General features: G+C 44.9%; 1 protein-coding gene and 1 pseudogene across 1 annotated transcript; one reads left to right on the top strand and one right to left on the bottom strand.

Annotated features, from left to right (window-relative positions):
* Window positions 1–1,230: 1,230 nt before the first annotated feature.
* LOC118970194 (uncharacterized) lies at window positions 1,231–2,388 on the bottom strand (annotated as a pseudogene).
* Window positions 2,389–7,086: 4,698 nt separating this feature from the next.
* Window positions 7,087–14,688, top strand: SNU13 (small nuclear ribonucleoprotein 13). Its single transcript, XM_017664477.3, has 3 exons — window positions 7,087–7,352; window positions 12,588–12,708; window positions 13,467–14,688. The coding sequence occupies exons 1-3, from the start codon at window positions 7,110–7,112 to the stop codon at window positions 13,727–13,729; spliced, it is 627 nt and encodes a 208-aa protein (XP_017519966.3). The 5' UTR covers window positions 7,087–7,109; the 3' UTR covers window positions 13,730–14,688.
* Window positions 14,689–19,174: the final 4,486 nt, after the last annotated feature.

The raw sequence follows: 19,174 nt of genomic DNA, 5'->3' as shown, positions 1-19,174 counted from the left end.
TTGTTATAGCAGCTGGGGCAGACTAATATAATTTACTAATCCCCAGAACCTGTAAATGTTATCTTATTTGGATAAAGGATCTTTGCAGTTTTAATTAAGTTAAGGATCTTGAGATGAGATCATCCTGCAGTATCCACTGGGCCCTAAATATGGTGACAAGTGTCTTGAGAAGAGACACACAGAGTAAGGGAAGAGGCAATGTGACCACACAAGCCGAGATTGGAGTGATGGCGCCCCAAGCCAGTGAATGCCCACAGCCACCCGAAGCTGGAAGACACAAGGAACTCATCGCCCCTAGAGCCTTTGGAAGCAGTGTAGTCCTGCTGCCATCTTGATTTCAGATTCTGGCCTCCAGAATTCTGAAAGAATAAATTTCAGGGTTTTTTTTTTAAAGTATAATTGATACACGGTATTATATTGGTTTCAAGTATATAACACAGTGATCCAACAGTTACACACATTATTAAATCCTTACCGCAAGTAGTAGTACAGTTACTGTCTGTCAACATTGAGAGGCATTACAAAACCATTGACTGTATTATCCCCGCTGCACTTCCATCATGACAGCTTACATTATGTTGAGATTTTGTGCCTCTTTATGCCCCTTACCTACCCCAGCTCCTCCTCCACCCATAAAGCATCCCAAACCCCAAAGGGATCACTCTGAAAATACATGCTAAGGAAATCAGAACCCCACAGGGCCCAAATAACCCATTTTATTAGAGACTTGGGGGGTGAGCAGGCTCTTCTCATACCTTCTCTGACATGTTCTGAGCCTCTTTTGAGGGACTACTTTCTAAAGTGATGCTGAAGCAGAAAACACCTCAAACACTTCATAAAACCGAACTTTTTGGGGGCTGGTGGATTCTGTGGGGCCCCATGTGGGTTCTCGGGTTCCCCTGACTCTGGAGGCTCTCTGTCTTGGAAAGAGCAGCCCCAGCACAGCAGTGACCTGGTGGCTGAAGGTCCCTCTTCAGAGAAGTACAGATTCCTGTGCTGTCTTCTGTTGTGTGGGGGTCACCTGCTTGGGGAAGTAGGGTAGGATCGAGATCCCTCAGGCTCAGGCTGGGAGCTGAGTGTGGGGACTCAGCCAGTTGTGGGGACCAGGATATCTTGTTCAGAAAGGTCATGCTCAGCCTCGCTGTGGCACAGTGGAAACTCCTTTTCAAGCTGAAAGTGTCTGTGGAACAGGAAGAAGGTGGCTGCCCAGCCCCTCGCCCTCTGCAGCCTCTAGGCTTCCTCTTCTCCAGCGTGTGGGCTGCTGAGATTTGAGTCTGGGGGCTTAGAGGCCTCCTGTGATGTGTACTCCTCCCTCCAGTGGTCGTGGCCTGCCCTAGGGTATGAGGTCTTCACTTTGCTGGGAGTTCCATCTGCCATCTGGGAGACTCCTGGCCTGACCATTTTTCTGCCCCTACTGTACTCACTGGCAGGCTCTTGGACCCTTGAACACACCAGCTCCTAGACTCTGCTGCAGGCTTCCTGGGAGCAGGGAGCTTGGCCCCAGTAGGAAACTTTTCCTGGACAACCTGTAGTTCTCCGGGGCCCCCTGGTGGCCGGACTCGTTGGGCCTCTTCAGGATGGACAGAACCTCCCATGGGCTCCCATCTGTGCGGCCCACACTTCTCCAGAGTTTGGGCCTGTGTAGGAAGTTTTGAGCTTTTTCTTTCTAGGGGATGAGCCCTCTGGAACCTCTCAGGGCACTTAAGGCCTGGTCTGGAGCCCTGGGCCTCCCAGTGCTTTTCCTGCAGCTCCCAGGCTAAATATAATCCAAGGAGCCTCACCTCAACCAGGGGCAGTGGGCAAGGTCCCAGGAGATGAAAGAGCAAATGGGACTCCAGGATCCGCTGGGGGAGGCCCCACTTCAGATGTGCAATCTTCCGCCGCATGAGTCACTCCAAGAGCAGTCTCTGGCTCTTCTTGAGGACTGGCTACTCCGGCAGGACGGTGGGGGCAGTGGAAGCGCCCACCAGAGCTGAGGCAACTGAGGGGCTTGGCCGTGTGAGACAGAGGGGCAGGCAGTGGGCAAACCCAGGGAAGCAGCCAGAGACTGTGGGTTCTGGAGTCGGTGAGTCAGTCCAGAAGGCTCCCCAGGATCCACCCTTTTGTCCCTTTGTCGACCTCCATGGGGTTTAGGTTGGGCCTGCCCCAAGGCTGGACTAACCCCCGCTCTGTGCTTCCTGGCAGGGGCTGTGCTCTGGCTGCTCAAATGCTCTCCCTCCCCCCTGGCAAGCAGGCAGTGTTCACCTCAGTTGGGGAGAGGCTTCATCTCAGGACAGGGAACAGAGACCACTGCCTGTTCCTGTTCCATGGCCCCATATCAGGAGCCAGTGAAGGCTGGGGGCCCCTCACCCCCAGAACAATCAACTCGTAGAGTGCCCTCAGCAACATCCTTAGCTCTGCACTTTCTCTGGCTCTCATCTCCACCCTTATTCTGGGTCCCTTGCTGCTGTATCTGGATCTCTCCATCAATCTCAGTTCTTAACTGTCCCTGGTTATCTCCCCCAGGAGCCTGGGTCTCTGTACCGTCATCTCCTGTGGTCCCTCTCCAGTTTCTCTTCTCTTGTATTTGAGTTTCTGCACCACTCTCATCTTCAATCTGCTCCTGGTTCTTCCACTCTGGTGAGCAGGTCTTTTCATCACATTTTCTTTTTAACAGCCTCTGCTTCCTTCCCCTAAGTCCCTGGATATTTCCACCATCCTCACTTCCAACCTCTCTCTGGTTTCTCTTCTCCAAAGTCTGACTTTACACACAGTTTTCTGCCCTCGTCTGATGCCCGTTACTGCTCCCTGATGAACGACTCTCTTCTGTCTCACTAGCTAATGGTCCCTGGGGCCCTCTGTCAGCTCTCTGGGTCTCTGCACCATTCTCACGTCCACGTTCTCTCTGGTTTCTCTTTGGTGCCTGAATTTCTGTACTATTCTCACCTCCCATCTGCTTCTGGTTCTTTCACTCTGATAAATGGGTCTTTCTAACAATATCACCTCTTAAGCAACTCTGGTTTTCTTCCCGAGGTGCCCAGGTCTCTGTACTGTCCTCACCTCCAGCTTCTCTCTGGCTTGGCTTCTCTTGAGCTTGAATGTCTGTGCCAGTCTCACCTCCAACCTGCTCCTCTTTCTTCCATTCTGCTGAATGAGTTTCTCCACTGAGTTTACTTGTTAATTGTCCCCAGTTCTCTGCCTCAGATGCCTGGGCATTTGCACCACCCTCGTCTCTAATGTGTTCCTGATTCTTCCAGTTTGGTGTGTGAATCCTTGCATTAATTTCACTGCTTAACTGACCCTGGTTTTCTTCCCCAAGTTCCTGAGTCTTTTTACCATCTTCATAATGAACCCCTCTCAGGTTTCTCTTCCCTGGTGCCTGAATGTCTATATTATGCTCATCTCCATACTGCTGATTGTGTCTCCTACATGAGTTCCACCTCTTAATTGTCCCTGGTTCTATGCCTCAGATGTCAGGGCCTATGTACCACCCTCACTTCTGTCTTTTTTCTGGTCTCTCTCCTCTGGTGCCTGAATTTCTGTTCTATATTCGCCTCCAATCCTGTCCTGATTCCCCCAACGTGCTGTCTGGAATTCTCTGTCCATTCCAATTGCTACTGGTGTCTGATCTTCCCACCACAGTGCCTGGATCATTACCCAATCCTCCTTTATCTCCCTAAGGTTCTTTCTTCTAGATATCTGGCTTTCTCCAGCATCCTCAACTCTTCTTAAGCCTTGGTTTCCCCACCCTACTTGAAGTTCAAGTTTTGGTTGTTTCTGGATCCTTCCCCTAGATACTTGGATCTTCCAAGCTTTCTCATTTCTACCTGGATCCTGCTTCTCCCACCCTGGTGTCTGGAGCTCTGTAACATTCTCACTTCCAACACATTCCTGTATTCCTCGCCTCAGGGCCTGGGTCTCCACACCTTCCTCTTTTTTTACTTCTCTCAAGTTCTCCCTCCCAGATATCTGGGTTTGCATAGCATTCTCACCTCCAACCTGGTCCTTGTTTCTCCTCTCCTCTGTCTGAATTTCTGTACCATCATCGCCTCTATTCTGATCTTGTTTTCCCCACCCAGGTACCTGGGTCTCCTCATCATTCTCACTTCTAGTCTGGCCTGGCTTCCCCAATCCTGGAACCTGGGTCCCTCTTTCATCCTCCCCTCTGGCCTCTCTTTTGTTCTTCTCAAATGCCTGGGTCTCTATAGTATCCTCCTTGCTATTCTTGTCCTGGACCCCCTACTCTGGTGTTTGGGTCTCTGCATCAATTATCCATCTTAACTGTTTCTGATTCTCTATTCTATGTGCCTGTATTGCAGGACGATTCTCACCTCCAGCCTCCCTCTGGTTTCTCTCTCCTAGTTTCTGAATTTTGACTCTGTTCTCAACTCCCATCTGGTCCTGGTTCTCCCACCCTGGTGTCAGAATATCTCCATAGGTTTTGCTTATTACTAGTCTCTGGCTTCCCCACCCCAGGACCTCCAAAGTCCTCTGGGAGTTGCCTTCCTGATGTCTGACTCTCTCCATCTGGTTCTCACTCCTTGCAGCCAGGATCTCTTGACTCTCCTCTCTGCCTAGCGTCTGGTTTTCTCTCCCTGGTACCCAGGCCTCTTGTGGGCAGCCCCAGGACTTCAAGGTGGTCATTCCTACTCGTTGGTTGAAAGGAACAGGCAGGAACTCTCTGGAACAGGACTGCAGACTCTGAGATAAAAGGAGGTTTGGGAGAGAGATGACTAAAGTCACAGATGTGGGGTGGGACCTCCTGCTGACAACAGGCTCTAGTGGCACCAACTCTTCCTGGGAGGGGACCAGCAGCTGTTCCATCCCTTGGTGTGTATCAGGGCGGGGGGGAGTGGCTTACAAATAGATTAGTCTGCTCATCACCAAAACACCAGGATACCTGCCACGCTTCCAAAGAACTGTCCTTAGGGAGCATACAGGTACTTGAAAAGGAGGTGGTGCAAAAGGTTGGCTCAGAAGGGGTGTGGAAATCCCAAGGTGGGTCCTGACCTGGATGCTGCCAAGAGACCAGGTATTCGGCCCACGATTGCTGGAGGCTCCTTTGATATTTCCATCTCTTCTTTGGTGCCCATTGTTGGACATGAGCATCCAGGGCCCTGAACTTGCCAAGGCTGAAACAAGGGGTCAGCCTGAAACAAGTGTCACATCTCATCGAGGGTACTGCTCACTTCTGCATTGGCACCTGTAGATGAGAATGGAGAAGAAAAATCCTTACACACACATTGTCTCATTTAATGCTCACAAATCAGAATTGTAATCCTCACTATCCAGACGAGGCTGCTGGGGCTCAGTAAGGGAGAGGCCCTTCCTTCAGGGTATTTGTTCAAGAAAGAGAAGAGTTTACTCCAGGCCAGGCACTGTTCTAGAAGCTTGGGGTTTGGGCATGAAGTAGACAAGTCCTCTAGACATGGGAGACACAACACCGAGTATACAGCATAATGTTAGGTAACAACAAGTGTTCTGATGGAAATAAAAGCAGAATGGGGATGGAGTTGGCTCCTTTAGACAGGCTAGTCAGAGAAGGCCTCTCAGAGGTGACATATCCAGAAACCTGAGTGAAGTAAGGGGCACACCAAGTGATGTGTGAAGAAACCATTGTAGGCAGAGGAGACATTAGTGCAAGGCCCTGAGGCCAGTGCAAGGCCCTGAGGCCAGGACAGGGTCACGTGTACAAGAACAGTAAGGAGGCCTGTGTGGCCAAAACGGAATGTGTGACAAGGAGAGTGCTGGGAAATAAGGCCAGAGAGAAACATAGGACAGATTGTGCTAGGCCTTGGAGTTGTGGTTAGGAGTTTGGATTTTATTTTGAGTTCGATGGGGAGGATATCCATAACAGCCACTGCAGGAGTCTGAGCAGCAAAGTGCTATGATCTGTTTTCAAAAGTTGGTTCAGCGGGATGTTAATGTATAGCATAAGGAATATAGTCAAAATATTGTAACAACTTTGTATGGTGATAGCTGGTAGCTAGAATTATCATGTATATAAATGTTGAATCACTGTGTTGTACACCTGAAACTAATGTAATACTGTCTGTCAACTACCCTCAATTAAAAAAATAAATAAATAAATAAATAAATAAAAGTTGGTTCAGGCTCACAAGCATAATGTTAGGCTTAAGCCAAGTGCAAAAGAATACTTACTGTATAATCTCATACAGGCAAAACCAGTCTGTATTAGAAAGCAGCACAGTTGTGACTGCAAGCTTCTGGACTGCCTGTTAATGGTCAATTTCTTAATCCAGCTCTACACATGAATTTTCAGTTTGTGAAAATTCATTCATCAGATACTTAAAATCTCTATAGGTATATTATCCTTGGGTAAAGCTGTAAGAGAGGGAAGGTCATCCCTGCAGATGGATTGAAAGTGTGAATTGAATTGAGCGAGGGAGAGAGGAGTCCGGGGTGACTGCTGGGTTTGGGACCTGGTGATGCTCTCCCAGGCTGAGTTCCCAGGTGTGATTCCTCTCTGGCACGAGGCATAGAACAGGGTCCTTGTAACAAGGGACTGAGACAATCATGGTGCCGAGAAAAGGAGGTTTATGTGGTGCCCTCACCTTGATGACCTGCCTCCTACTGGGGTGGGTCCTGGTGATAAGGTATCAGTAGTGCCCACCTGCCAGATGACAGAGGCAGAGAATGAGTCCTCAGAGAGCAGGGCCCACACTGGCTCCCATTCAGGGCCCCGGAATGGCCCCACCACGGCACAGGCGCCCAACACTGGCAGCAACAACACAAGGCTTAGGTGAGGCAGGTGGTGTGAGGGAGCTGGAGGGCAGGGCTGGTACGGCTGAGCCAGCCAGTGTGAAGCAGGGTAGCCTCTGCCTCAGCAGCCATTACTGAGGCCACCTCACAAAGGAGCCTGCTACTCTAGCCTCGGCCACAGCTGCTGAACCCGGCACCGGAGGTGGCCAAGGTGCCCTCAGTGCAGGTAAGTACGGCGTTGGGAAACTGCCTAAAGGAGTTAAGAACTGTCTTAAACATCCCTTCACGTGGAGGGAAGAGGTATGACAGTGGAACGATGACACCATTGAAACCTTTTGTTTTGATGTTTTTTTTTAATATTTAAGAATTAAAATATGGCATCGTTTCTACCAATAATTCATTATAAAATGATCAGAAAAACAGCAGATGCGGTTCCTCGGCCAGCACCGTGCAGGCACTCTCCCCTTCCGCCCTTCCTTCGGGGACAAGGACTCACCCGCTCGCCGTGCGGCGTCACTTCCGCTTCTTCCGCTTCCGGTCGCGCGCGGCCATTTTCACTCCTTCCGAGCGACGTCCCGGCCGAGGCCAGGGCCTCCCTCGAGTCGGCCGCGCTCCTTGAGGGCTGGCGAGATCGAGGAGCCGCAGCCATGGTGAGTGTGTGCGCCTGGCGGGAGGGCCGGGCAGCAGGAGACTCGGGGTTCAATTCAGTCACTAGCTTGCCGCGGGCTTAGAACGTGTTCGGTCTCGACCACCTGGCCCCGGTTAGAGCGCCGGCAGCCGCGGAGTCCCAGCCGACCGGCTCCGAGTTAGAACTCCGGCCTCCGCGGGGTCCCGCAGCCGGCAACTACTGTGGCTGGGGGTACTTTGCAGCAATCTGTGCGCATGACCGAAATCCTCGGTTGAATGGAGGTTGCATGGTCCGGCCTGGGAGAAAGAGACCCAAATCACGTGGGTGAGTAGAAAGTTGGGTGAAAGGACTTGGCTTCGTCTTTTTTAGTTTAGTTTTTGGAATCTTTAGAGGATGGTGTGGCACCCTGGACTGGGATCAGCCTCCTCTATCCACCTTGCCCACTGCTGATGTTCAGGAGAGGGAGAGCTCCGTGGATCTGCGCCTAGTTCCGCCGCGAGTTAAACGTGCCAGGCACTTAAAGGAGCTTTTGGGAGCTGTGGGGAATGTGGAGTGACCCTGAACCCCGGCCTGGGGTTCAGGAAAGGCTCTTCCTGCGAGGCGGTGGTCTCAGAAACCAGAGGTCTTGGTAGCACCACGTGCAGCTCCTCTAAACTGGTGATCTCCAACTTTTAATCAAATCGTGTAGCCTGGAAGCTGGTAAAAGGGAAGACTTTGCAAAGCACTTCCACTTCCACAGTGTAATTTAATCCTTCCACCAGAGCTTGAATCCCGACGGGTATCTTCCTCCCTTACCCGTCCCCTTGAGCCTAGAACTTGAAACTTCGAAGCATCTACACCAGTGCTCATCTCAACGGAGTTCCGTGAAAAGTTTTGGAGTCGGGTGGTCTCAAAACTCTCCTTCAGGTGTTAAGTGGGGATAACAATGCATGAGAATGTTGTGATGATTAAATTAAATGAGATAATCATGTTGAACATCTTAGTCCTGAACACTTGGCATGGAGTTAGTGAGCACACAGTGTTGTTAAAATCAAAACCTTGCAGGTTTTGGCTGTCTGGTGTAGAGACCAAACTGATTAAGCTAGGGTTGAAAGGTGGCTAGCAGTATAATTTCATTCATCCACGCATTTAATTAACCTTTGAAAAAATTAAAAGGTGAATAAATAACACACTAAGCAAATTTCAGTTCTGTTTCTTAGCAAGGTTCATATTAAAGTTGAGCTAACCATTTGTTGACCGCTTACTAACTTGATGGTTGTTTGGGCTTCTGAATTCTTCCCTATTATGCATTTGATGTTGAGAGTTGAGAATCCAGAATTCCAGTGGTGGGTTGTTGGAACCATTATGGAAATATTTGACATTTTAGAAAGTGTGTTTTTGAGGAGTGATTGAACTTAAAGTGTTGTTGGGTCTTCTATTGTTTAGAAGGGTGACGGTGTTGATGAGCATTAGATTTTGATAAGTTAAGGACATGTGTTGTGATTTCTCAGGCAGCCACCAAAAGAATAAAGGTCTGTCACTCCAAAACTAGTAGAGGGGAATATCCTGAAGAAATAATAATAAACTCAAAGAAAGGAAAAAAATAAATAAACAGAACATTTGGGACAAAAAGAAGGAAGATTTGGACCCAGTACATCAGTATTTAAATAAATATAGAAAGGGACTAAGTGCTCAGTGAATGGAAAATACATGCCAGTTTAAAAGGTGTGGTGTATCCTGTATAAACATCAGAAGAAAAAAAAAACTAATTTTAAGGCAAAGGGCATCCATAAAGATAGACTAAAAAATAAGGTATGAATAAAATGAAAATTATGTAATACAACAAGAAGAAATAGATAAATGTGCAATAATTATATAGCATTTAAGTATATACAGTTGACCCTTAAACCGTGCCTGGGTTAGGGGCATTGTTCCCCCACCTCCCCACCGTCCATGAAATGGAAAATGCACATGCTAACTTTTGACTCCCCAAAAACTTAACTATTAATGGCCTACTGTTGACCAGAGCCTTACGAAAAACATAAAGTCGATTAACTTATATTTTCTGTATGTATTATATATTGTATTCTTAAAGTAAGATTGGGAAAAGGAATTGTTGGGGTTTTTTTTCAATTTGTAACATATCTTCAGAAAATTTTCTGGTATATTTATTGAAAAAAATCCATGTATTAGTGGACCTGTGCTGTTCAGGGGTCAACTGTAATTGATTATGAAGCCAAAACATCAATGTGGAAATGAGGGTTTGAACAACACTGAATAAACTTGATGGAGTGATCATAGTGAGTCTATACTACGCCTCACAACTACAGATGGCACCTCTCAAGCAAGGAACACTAGTGAAAATTGGCCACCTAACTGTCATAAAGCAAGTTAAAATTTTAAAAGGTTGATAATAATGTAAACCATGTTCTCCCAACTAAAATACAAATAAATTAGAAATCGGTACAAAATGGGAAGAAGATGTAAAGAAATCATAGGTAAAGTAAAAAAAAATTATAATGGGAATTTGAAAACAGATCTGAGCAATAATAAAAATTACCACATACCAGAGCATGTAGGATACAGCTAAAGTATTCGTGGAAACTGAAATGATTATATTGGAGGGAAAGGGACTAAAAGGGTAGGAAAGGCACAAAAGGACAAAATAACACTAAAGAAAGTAGAATGAAAGGAAAAAACAAAGGCAGAAATTACTGAAATAGAAAATAGATACTCCTATTAAAGGAAGGGGAGAATCAAAATATTTTCTTTGAAAAGGCCCCTCCAGTGAGGTTAATCAAGAAAACAAGCAGAAATATTTAAAAAGGAATAACAAACACGAAGGAACTGTAATCTACAGGCATTAAAAGGAAAGGATATTATGAATAATTTGATACCTATAAATATAGGAACTTAGATGAAATGAACAAATGCCTGAAAAAATGTAATATATCAAAAGCCATTCAAGTAGAAATACAAAAACTGAATAGTAAAGAAACTGAGCATTTTTTAACATGGAAAAAAACCTCTAGATCTAGTTTTTAAAATCACCTTATTGAGATAATTTCTATACCATAAAGTTCTCCTGTTTAAAGTGTGTGATTCAGTGATTTTTCATATACTTACAGAGTTCTTTTTGTAACCATTGATACTAGATTTTAAAACAATTTTATCATCCCAAAAGAAACTCTATATCCATTAGCAAATGGATATAAAATAACATCTTTTTAAATGTTGGTTTTCTCTCAGGAATGCAAAATTGGTTTCACAGTAGAAAAACTGTAAAAATAAATTAAAGGAGAAGTCTTATTCATCTGAGTCAGTATAAAATATCTGATAGAATTCAATACCATTTGTAAAGAAAATTCTTAGTACACTAGAAAATAAAGTGAACTTTCTTAATCTTAATTGTCTGGAAGCAAATCTCAAAGATATTGGATCTTTTGGAGAAATTATGAAGCCTAATTTAAAAGCACTGAGTTAAATATATATGTTTAAATGATTTACAGATTCTGTATCCTAAAGTTGTTTTACCTTATTGGGATTATGTCAAATCTACAAATCAGATGGTCCCCACAGGCTTTTTTTGTACACCTTGAAAAGCTGGTTCTAAAATGTACAGAAAAGCTGGAATATTAAGGAGACCTTTCTTCCCTGCTTCTTGAGGGAACCCCTTCAGCCCTCACCTAATTCCTCATCACCCAGGAACTATGACATATTATCCCTGTGCGATGTGTTAGGGGGCAGACCAGATGTCTTGGTGGGATCTGGCTGGTGATGTCACTTCCACTAACGTCACTCCTACATCACTTCCTGCTGGGGCATCATTTCTATGACCGCAGGGTATCCGGGGGTCACCTGTGGTCCAGCCTCCAAGCCCAGGGTTGGACCAGACTGCCACGGCAGACTGCTCGGTACCTGCCCTGGTAACATGGGGCTGTGCCCGGTTTATGTATGCTATAAATATATGTTTGTAAAAGCAATCAGAGAAAACAAATGAGAAATTAATGAAAAAGGTTAAACTCAAGAGGTGGGAATGAGGTAGAAGGAATGAAATAGCTAGATCCCACCCAATTCATTCCCTTAAGTGAGTTACTTTGAAGTAAATATCAATGACTTTTTGTGATGCCCATCAGTATCAATATGTGTATTTATAAAATAAGGATTTTAAACTGCTGTGCTGCTATAATACCCCCAAATTGAATAATTCCTTGATATCAGATATCAAGTATTAGAATCAAGGGCTTGACCTTTCTTTCCTTTTCTTTCCCCCCTAAGACTATTCACTTGTAGATGTTTTATACTTTAAAGGGGATGATGATCACATTGTGTCCTTTGTGATGCTGATAGTTGTTAATCAATGTCTGGATCCATTAATTTATGTCTGGATTATTTAATACGGGCTGCAAAATGGCAACATTTAACTGAATCAGCCCTTTATTAGGTGGAATAATGATACAAGAGAAACTTGTTACTTGATTACCTGGTGATACAGTCTTTGTAGGAAAGACAGGATGAATGCTTTACTGTTACCAGTCTCACTGTCTTTGACTTTGGAACCATGTATATAATTGAAAAAGCCATTTATATAGTTGAATGATAAACTTTTAAAGAATTTTTATAAAGCAAGCTGAATAAAAAGGCACCCTGATTTTATTGCAAATGGATAGCCACCAGGTAAAGATTAATTTGAATAACTTTAGAATATAGTGCTCTGACTGCGTGGCCTTGGATGGATATATTCTAAGAACAAAAATCATTTTTCACCTTGGTGAGTTTGCTGTTGGTAAAGGTGGTATTGAATAAATGAGAAAATGTTTTCATGTTTTGGAAAACATGGTTTTCACTGAGGACAGAGGAAGATTCAAATATTGAATGGGGAATGGAGAAAGATGATTTTGTGCTACACTTGTCTAAATTATACCTTAATTTTGAATCAGTAAATTTGGGGTGGAGTGTGGAAATCCAAAGTTAAAGATTACCCCCATGTGACTCAAATGGGTACTAAGCCATGGGATCCCAAGATTAGGCTAAAGAGAGGCAAGTAAAAGTGCATAAGCTTAGTGTATGTTACTGAATTCTGTAATCGCTAGCTTTATTTAGTCCTATTATTAAAGTTTTCTAAGTTGGGAGTGAGCAGGCCTATGTCAGTTATTAAGTGTGTTTGTTGAAGGGTAGAAGACCAGGGAAGCTAGCTGTTGTGTCTCATGAAAGTATTTTGACGTATGTGGTATAACTTCTGGATCAGTTTGCCTGATGTTTTGATTTCTTTGTATAGACTGAGGCTGATGTTAATCCAAAGGCCTACCCCTTGGCAGATGCCCACCTCACCAAGAAACTATTAGACCTTGTTCAGCAGTCATGTAACTACAAGCAGCTTCGGAAAGGAGCCAATGAAGGTAAAGCTGCCACAGAGCACTCCAGGAAGTGTTAGAGGCACTGTCTCTGCTCTAGATTTCCACTGGATACTCTTGATTGGCACCAATGACTTAATAGCATTTTGGCATTAATTAGGTGCAAAAGGTTAATGGACTGATAAAATTTTTTTAGATTCACCAGTTGTTAACATTTTGCATTCTAAGAATGTTAACATAACATTCTAAGAATGAGAGCCAGGATTTGAATTAGGGCAGTGTGGCTCCTGAGTCTGCCCTTGTCTGGTACACTAGCATCAGTGCAGAGTGTGGTCCATGGACTGTCGCTGGACCACAGAGATAGGCAATCCGGAATAAGCACCTGAACGTGGTATGAGCTTTCCAGAAGTGTTGATCATGGCAGACTGGGGTGGTAAAGCCCTGATACCTACACTGCTTCATGTGGTGAAGTTTGTGGGAACCCTGTTCAGTTGACCAGGCAAGAGACCATGGTGACCTGAACAAGTACAACAGCTTGTTCAACAGAATGAAGGGGTCTGTTTCAGGATGTGTTTTGACAGACCTGATGGGTTTGACACAGGTTTAGAAGAGGCATTGAGGATGACTAATTGGTGATGAAATCTCTCATAACTTCTCAGTTCCACTACAGGACACAGGATTGCTTGTGGGGGTTTTGCCCAGTTTTCTTGCACCTGTGTTTCTTTTCCTTGGAAATTGCTTTGTTGTGGCTTCCCTGTCCAAACCCCACTCGGCCTATTGGCCTCATGTCCTTCTCTCCACAGCTACCAAAACCCTCAACAGAGGCATCTCTGAGTTCATCGTGATGGCTGCAGACGCAGAGCCCTTGGAGATCATCCTGCATCTTCCACTGCTGTGTGAAGATAAGAATGTGCCCTATGTGTTTGTGCGCTCCAAGCAGGCCCTGGGACGGGCCTGTGGGGTCTCCAGACCTGTCATTGCCTGTTCTGTCACCATCAAAGAAGGCTCACAACTGAAACAACAGATCCAGTCCATTCAGCAGTCCATTGAAAGGCTCTTAGTCTAAACCAGTGGCCGCTGCCACACTCCCCTGTGACTTGTCCCTCTGGGGTTGTGTATCATACTGTCTGTGTTAGCATGTAGTATTGCCAGCTACTACCTTCTATTGTTATAAAATATTGTAGTACTAAATCTGGTTTTTGCATTTTTGTATTGGCTTTTGTTTGTTTTACAGGTCATTGTCCCTCTCTCTGCCACCCAGTTTCCCCTTTAGAACTCTGTCTGCTATTTTACCCTCCCTTTTGGAAAATGAACTAATGCCTAGAACAGGTGGAAGCAGAGTGATGACACCATCCAAAGGCAGGGAAGAGCCAGGTTAGAGATCTGGTTTTAGCTTTCAGGCACTAAGTTACTGTTGTATGCAGGGCGTGATGGAAATAAGTGCCAACCCCTTTGTATCCTTTGTGCCCAGCATACAAAATACTCCCCATGTTTGCTCTCTGGGAGTATGTATCATTGGGGAGGAAGCATGTATTCTGTGAGGTGGTTAAGTGTGTGTCCAAGTGCCCTTTGCTAATGTACCCTTGCTGTTTGCTGCGGTAATGTGTTATGTTCCCCACCCCTAACTCCCAACCGTGTCCCTGATGGTGGCAGGGCAGCAGTATACCAGAGAGAGGTGCTGCACAATTCCAGTGGTAACCTGGGCGAGTGAGACGTGGGGAGTTGACCTAGAAAGGAGTCTGGAGTGGCAAGGAAAAAGAGGGGTACCTGGTGCTGGAATGAATGATTCTGAGCAACTTGTGGAGACCTAACTAGAAGCTGCAGCAGATGGTGGGATCTAAGGAAACATTGTCTCTCTGGTGAATGGCGATTTCTTCAGTGGACGCTTGGTACCAGCTCTGAGAGTCTGTTTCCTGCCACAGTATGGGTCAAATGTATGTATGCTTTATCACATCAGGAGGACAGTGCAAATGTGTCATTCCTGTGAGTGTCTTAATAAATATATTCATATGCCAGTTTTTAAAAGGAGTGTGATTCTTAGTAGGTATCCTGCTAAGACTCGGCTGAAGAGCTGCCTAGCATTATTAGAATGGTTATAGCTTCTCTATAAACTTTTTGTCAAGAATCTGGGGGAAAGCCACTTCCCACCAATTTCTGGTGATTGAAAATGTCTTGAACAGACTTAATCCTTGAGGTGTTACTGTCATCCTAGAACAGGGTTTCTCAGCGCTGTTGACATTTTGGGCTGTATGGTTTCTCTGGTGGGGGGCTGCCCTGTATGTTGTAGAATTTTTAGCAGCACGCCTAGCCTTTACCCACTGGATGTCAGTAGCAGTCTTCCTCTGTCCCTCCAGACATTGCCAAGTGTCCCTGATGGCAAAGTCACCCTTAGTTAAGGACCATTGTTTCAGAATTTATAGACTCCCAGTAGCCCTTGGCACATGCAGGAAGTAGGGGGTTGGTATTGGGGACTGAAGCTACTGCCACTTTATCCTCCTTTTCTACTTTTTATCTAAGGGAACCATCAGAGCCTTTTAACCTCAGCTTGAGAAATTTTCTTCCAAAGTAAATCAATGAAGATAGATTATATTTAGTTTCCTCTTGGCGGGTGTGGGCCAGTGTGCCCACTCAAGCATGAAAGCCCACCTTGGGAACCTGGAAACCACCCTGTCCTAAGACCTAGTCATTTTCCCCAGTTCACTCCAGTATTTACATACCCCCATGCTCACCCAAACAGTTTATATTTGTGGATGGTGAACTTTTAGGTACTTTCATATGTCATATGTATCTTTATACTCATTCTCTAAAGACAATTTGGGGGCACAGGGAGGTCCAGAAATCAAATAACAGAGGGCAGACTTCACTAGAGCCCTAAGAAGGGTGGGGGCAGGGGCTCCTGGGGCCTCCAGCCCTCTCTAGCCCTCTACCCTGGCGTGTTAGCTCAGGTTGCACAGCTGTGCTGTAAGCCGTCAGAGGGCATGGTGTCAATCTTATCACCTGAAAACTAATTTCCCATGGCTGTTTTCCTCATTCCAAACGGCCACTACCTGTCCTGTGTCTGTCTCTCCGTCATCTCTGCTCAGTGTTTCACATTTGGTTTCTTGGAACACACTAGTAGTTTCCTTCTCAGATTCTTTGTACTTGGTATTCCTTTACTGCACTTGAGGCTTTCTCTTCATGCTGGTTTTAATTCAAATATCCCTTTAGGGCCTTTCCAAACAATCTATTTCATGTTTCCTTTTCCCTTTAGCACTACAAAATTCTAGTTTTTAACTTGTCCTTATCTAATATCTGAGATTGATTATTGCCCTCATTAGCAGGAACTTGATCATGCCCTAGCATGTGCTGAAAGGCCGTAACATAGACACTCCAAAGTGCAGAACGAATAATTCCTGAAGTTTAGGCATTCAAGCAAGAAGGAAATCTGGTAACTCCGATCCAGCCACCAATGAAGTAAGTTACAGCATTTTGCATATAAATGCTTGACTATGGAGAGAGAACCCACTGGCTTTTATCAGGTCTCAAAGGGTCCTCTGACTCCAAACACTAGTTAGGAACTTGTTTTAGAGTAAGTTTTCCTGCTAGAACCTATGTTTAAGGGATATTTTGACATAATAATGGCCTTGTTAAAGAGATTATTCATTTGTTGTGTTAACTACTAAACAAGGCATGTCTATCATCTTTACTGCCAAACTGATGCCATAGGGAAGGCAGGGAGAGGAACTTGTTTTAGGCCCTTAGTATCCCTAAATTCCTCTTAGTATCAGCTAAATTACATTTTGAAAGTCAGACTGTGTGCCTCTGTCTTTAGCAGATATATCTTCTTACAGTGGGGTTCAAGGCTGACGGTATATATACTTGCTTATCCTCTGTAGGAAGAAAAATTTAAGGTAGCAACTCTCTTTTCCATGATCCCCTGTGGCAGCCAGCCTCCAAAATGGCCCCCAATTATCCTCACCTCCTGGGACTCATGCCCTTGCGTAGTCTCTGCCCAAACCAGCCCAGAGCTGGTCAGCATGACACAGTGTATGGCAGAATGATACGTGACTTCCAAGTCTCCATAAAAGACATTGCAGCTTTGGCCTTTATCTCTGGATCAGTGGCTATTGTGAGAAACACACTCACTGGTCCAAACTCAGTAAGTGGACACGAGACAGTACAGCAGAGTGAGGCTTTAATGATGGTCTCGCAAGATTGGGTGTCTAGTGAGCAGGCACACCTGGGGTAGTTGGTGCAAGTACTTTATTCCCTAGCACGGGAGTCCCTACCCTGCTTCCTCACTGGCTGAGTACTATAGGATTTAGTCTTTCTCCAAAGCCACCTAAGTAAGTTATATCCATATTAGGCTTTCCCTTACATTTGTCTTTACTGGCAGATTTTAAAACTTTCTTTTCCCAAATAGGTACAGCCTGTTCCCTATCAGTTCCCTCCCCCACCCCCACCCTCAGCCTGAGCAACTTTCTGCATATTTTTCACCACATGGCCCCTTGTTAATACTTAATTGTTAAAACATTTAAACCTCCTGGTGGGAATAAAGCACATATAGTGAATAAAGCACAGCTGTGGAGGAAATCATAAACGTGTTATAAAGACTTAAGCAGCCTATGGAGAGGTCCTGAGGCCTCCAGTGAACAGTTACTGCCAACTTTGCCAGCCATAGCAATGAGTCTGTACTAGCAATATCCCTTTCTACTCACAGGTTTTTAATTTATAAAGTAACTGAACTCAAGGGAGAAGAGGTCAATGTCATTGAAAATTCATTACTTAAATTTCCCATTAGAAGAGGGCATGTGCCACAGAGGGAAGTACCAGGTTTTGGTCAGGTGGCAGAAGCAACTGCAAGGTGAACACTTGGGCCACAGCCTTTACTTGGGGTTTCCATGGCAAAGGCAAGATGGGGCATAGTAAACAGTTTAGGATTGGCAGCTTGAACAATTCCAGTGGGCTTTAGCCCTTAAGGGTGGCGTCCAGGTGACTGGTACCTAGCCCTGGGGTGATTTAAGGCAGGCAGGGGCAGTGCTGACTGGTGTGCAGGTTAAAGGAGGTGCTTAGCTTGCTTGAGAGGTGTGGTCCCTAGGAAGTTAACTATCTTCAGGAACTATCTGACTTGCCAACTTACAAAAAGCCCAACAAACTGGACATATTTCTTCTTTCCTGGGGAGCTCACCAGCAGTGAGGGCAGACATCAATTTCCAGAGAAACAGATCACATGACTTCTATTTATCACAGACCTTGAGTGGTTATTTGTCTAACTTCACATTTCTGGTAGTTTGTTGTTTGACCCTTTCATTTGCTCCATTTTGTAAATTGGAGAACAGAGGAAAGGGAGCCTAACTTGAGGGCTTCAGGGATGCATAGAAAAGCCTGGAATTCACTCCAGGGCTCCTCCCAGCCAGGAAGTCCAGGGATTGAAAACAGGTCCCTTGATGGTACTCATTCTTGCCCTTGTGGTAACTAGCCTGATTCTAACCAGTCTTTGTGGTATTAGTAATCCCCTCTAGAATCCAGTTTCCAAGCATGCTCCATTAAGAGGGATGGTGTATATTCTCAACAAGAATGAACACTTAACTATATTAAAATGGTTCTGCATTAACTTGGTATATCTTCAAAAGCAACTCTTGTAATTGGAAAATTACTTCCCTCTCCCCCAGATAACAAAGAAATCCAAACAAGAACACCTCCTTTCCAAACAAAAACAAAATAAAAAACAAGTTAAAAAAACAAAAAACTTAGAAAACTAAGAGCAGATTCCAAAACCAAAACTCGTTTCAAGCGTAATTTGACAACTCCCACACTCGAGATGCTCTAGTCCCCAAAGTCACAGGACCTACAAACCCCGAACCTCAAGCTACCCTGGAGGATGCAGACTCTCCCAGATACTTTGCTTCTTCTCTCAGACTAATTCTTCAAAACCAACAGCAGCAGGAAGACCAGGAAAGGGACAGGGAGAGAGGAGGAATCGGGGTGTGAGAGCGGGGAAAACAAAAACACACTCCCCTCCTCTTCCCCTTCTAACACTCTGCTCTTCCTTTTGAGCTTCTATATGGCCCCTGTGAAAAATAAGAGAAGTAACTCATTTCACTTACAATAGAACCCAAATTCTCAGGGCAATAGAAAACATTTATCTTCATATACTTGAATGTCACATTAAGTGGAACGCAACATGAGGGGCCTGCTATTTACTCATGAAGCAAACAGTACCAGAATTATGTTACATTCTTATTGTTTCTCAAATCTCATCTTTAGATCTTAGTATGATACTAGAAGAGGAAAATATGTGGGAGAACAGAGGATTGGGAGAATATCATCTTACCAGGACTTCTCACTCCTGAAGTATGTTCACCTGTCCTAAATGGTCACATTCTCCCCTAGCTTCAGTGATACTTATTTTGTTTCCATTGTGCTGATGTGTGTTCCCAGTGGGAGAGAAAATTAAGCTAATAGCCAATGGCAAGTGATCTCTGAATGGGAAGCAGACACAATTTTCTCTTTCACAGGAAAGGAGAATATA

The sequence above is a fragment of the Manis javanica genome, chromosome 10, assembly GCF_040802235.1.
Source record: "Manis javanica isolate MJ-LG chromosome 10, MJ_LKY, whole genome shotgun sequence".
In the NCBI taxonomy this organism is placed as follows: Eukaryota; Metazoa; Chordata; class Mammalia; order Pholidota; family Manidae; genus Manis; species Manis javanica.
Note: the sequence above shows the minus strand (reverse complement) of the source record. Positions and strands in the feature narration are given on the sequence as shown.

Coding starts and splice junctions, on each gene's coding strand:
- SNU13 (XM_017664477.3), top strand. CDS start 7,110: ATGATCAGAAAAACAGCAGATGCGGTTCCTCGGCCAGCACCGTGCAGG. Junction 7,353..12,587: donor ATCGAGGAGCCGCAGCCATG/GTGAGTGTGTGC, acceptor TTCTTTGTATAG/ACTGAGGCTGATGTTAATCC. Junction 12,709..13,466: donor TCGGAAAGGAGCCAATGAAG/GTAAAGCTGCCA, acceptor TTCTCTCCACAG/CTACCAAAACCCTCAACAGA.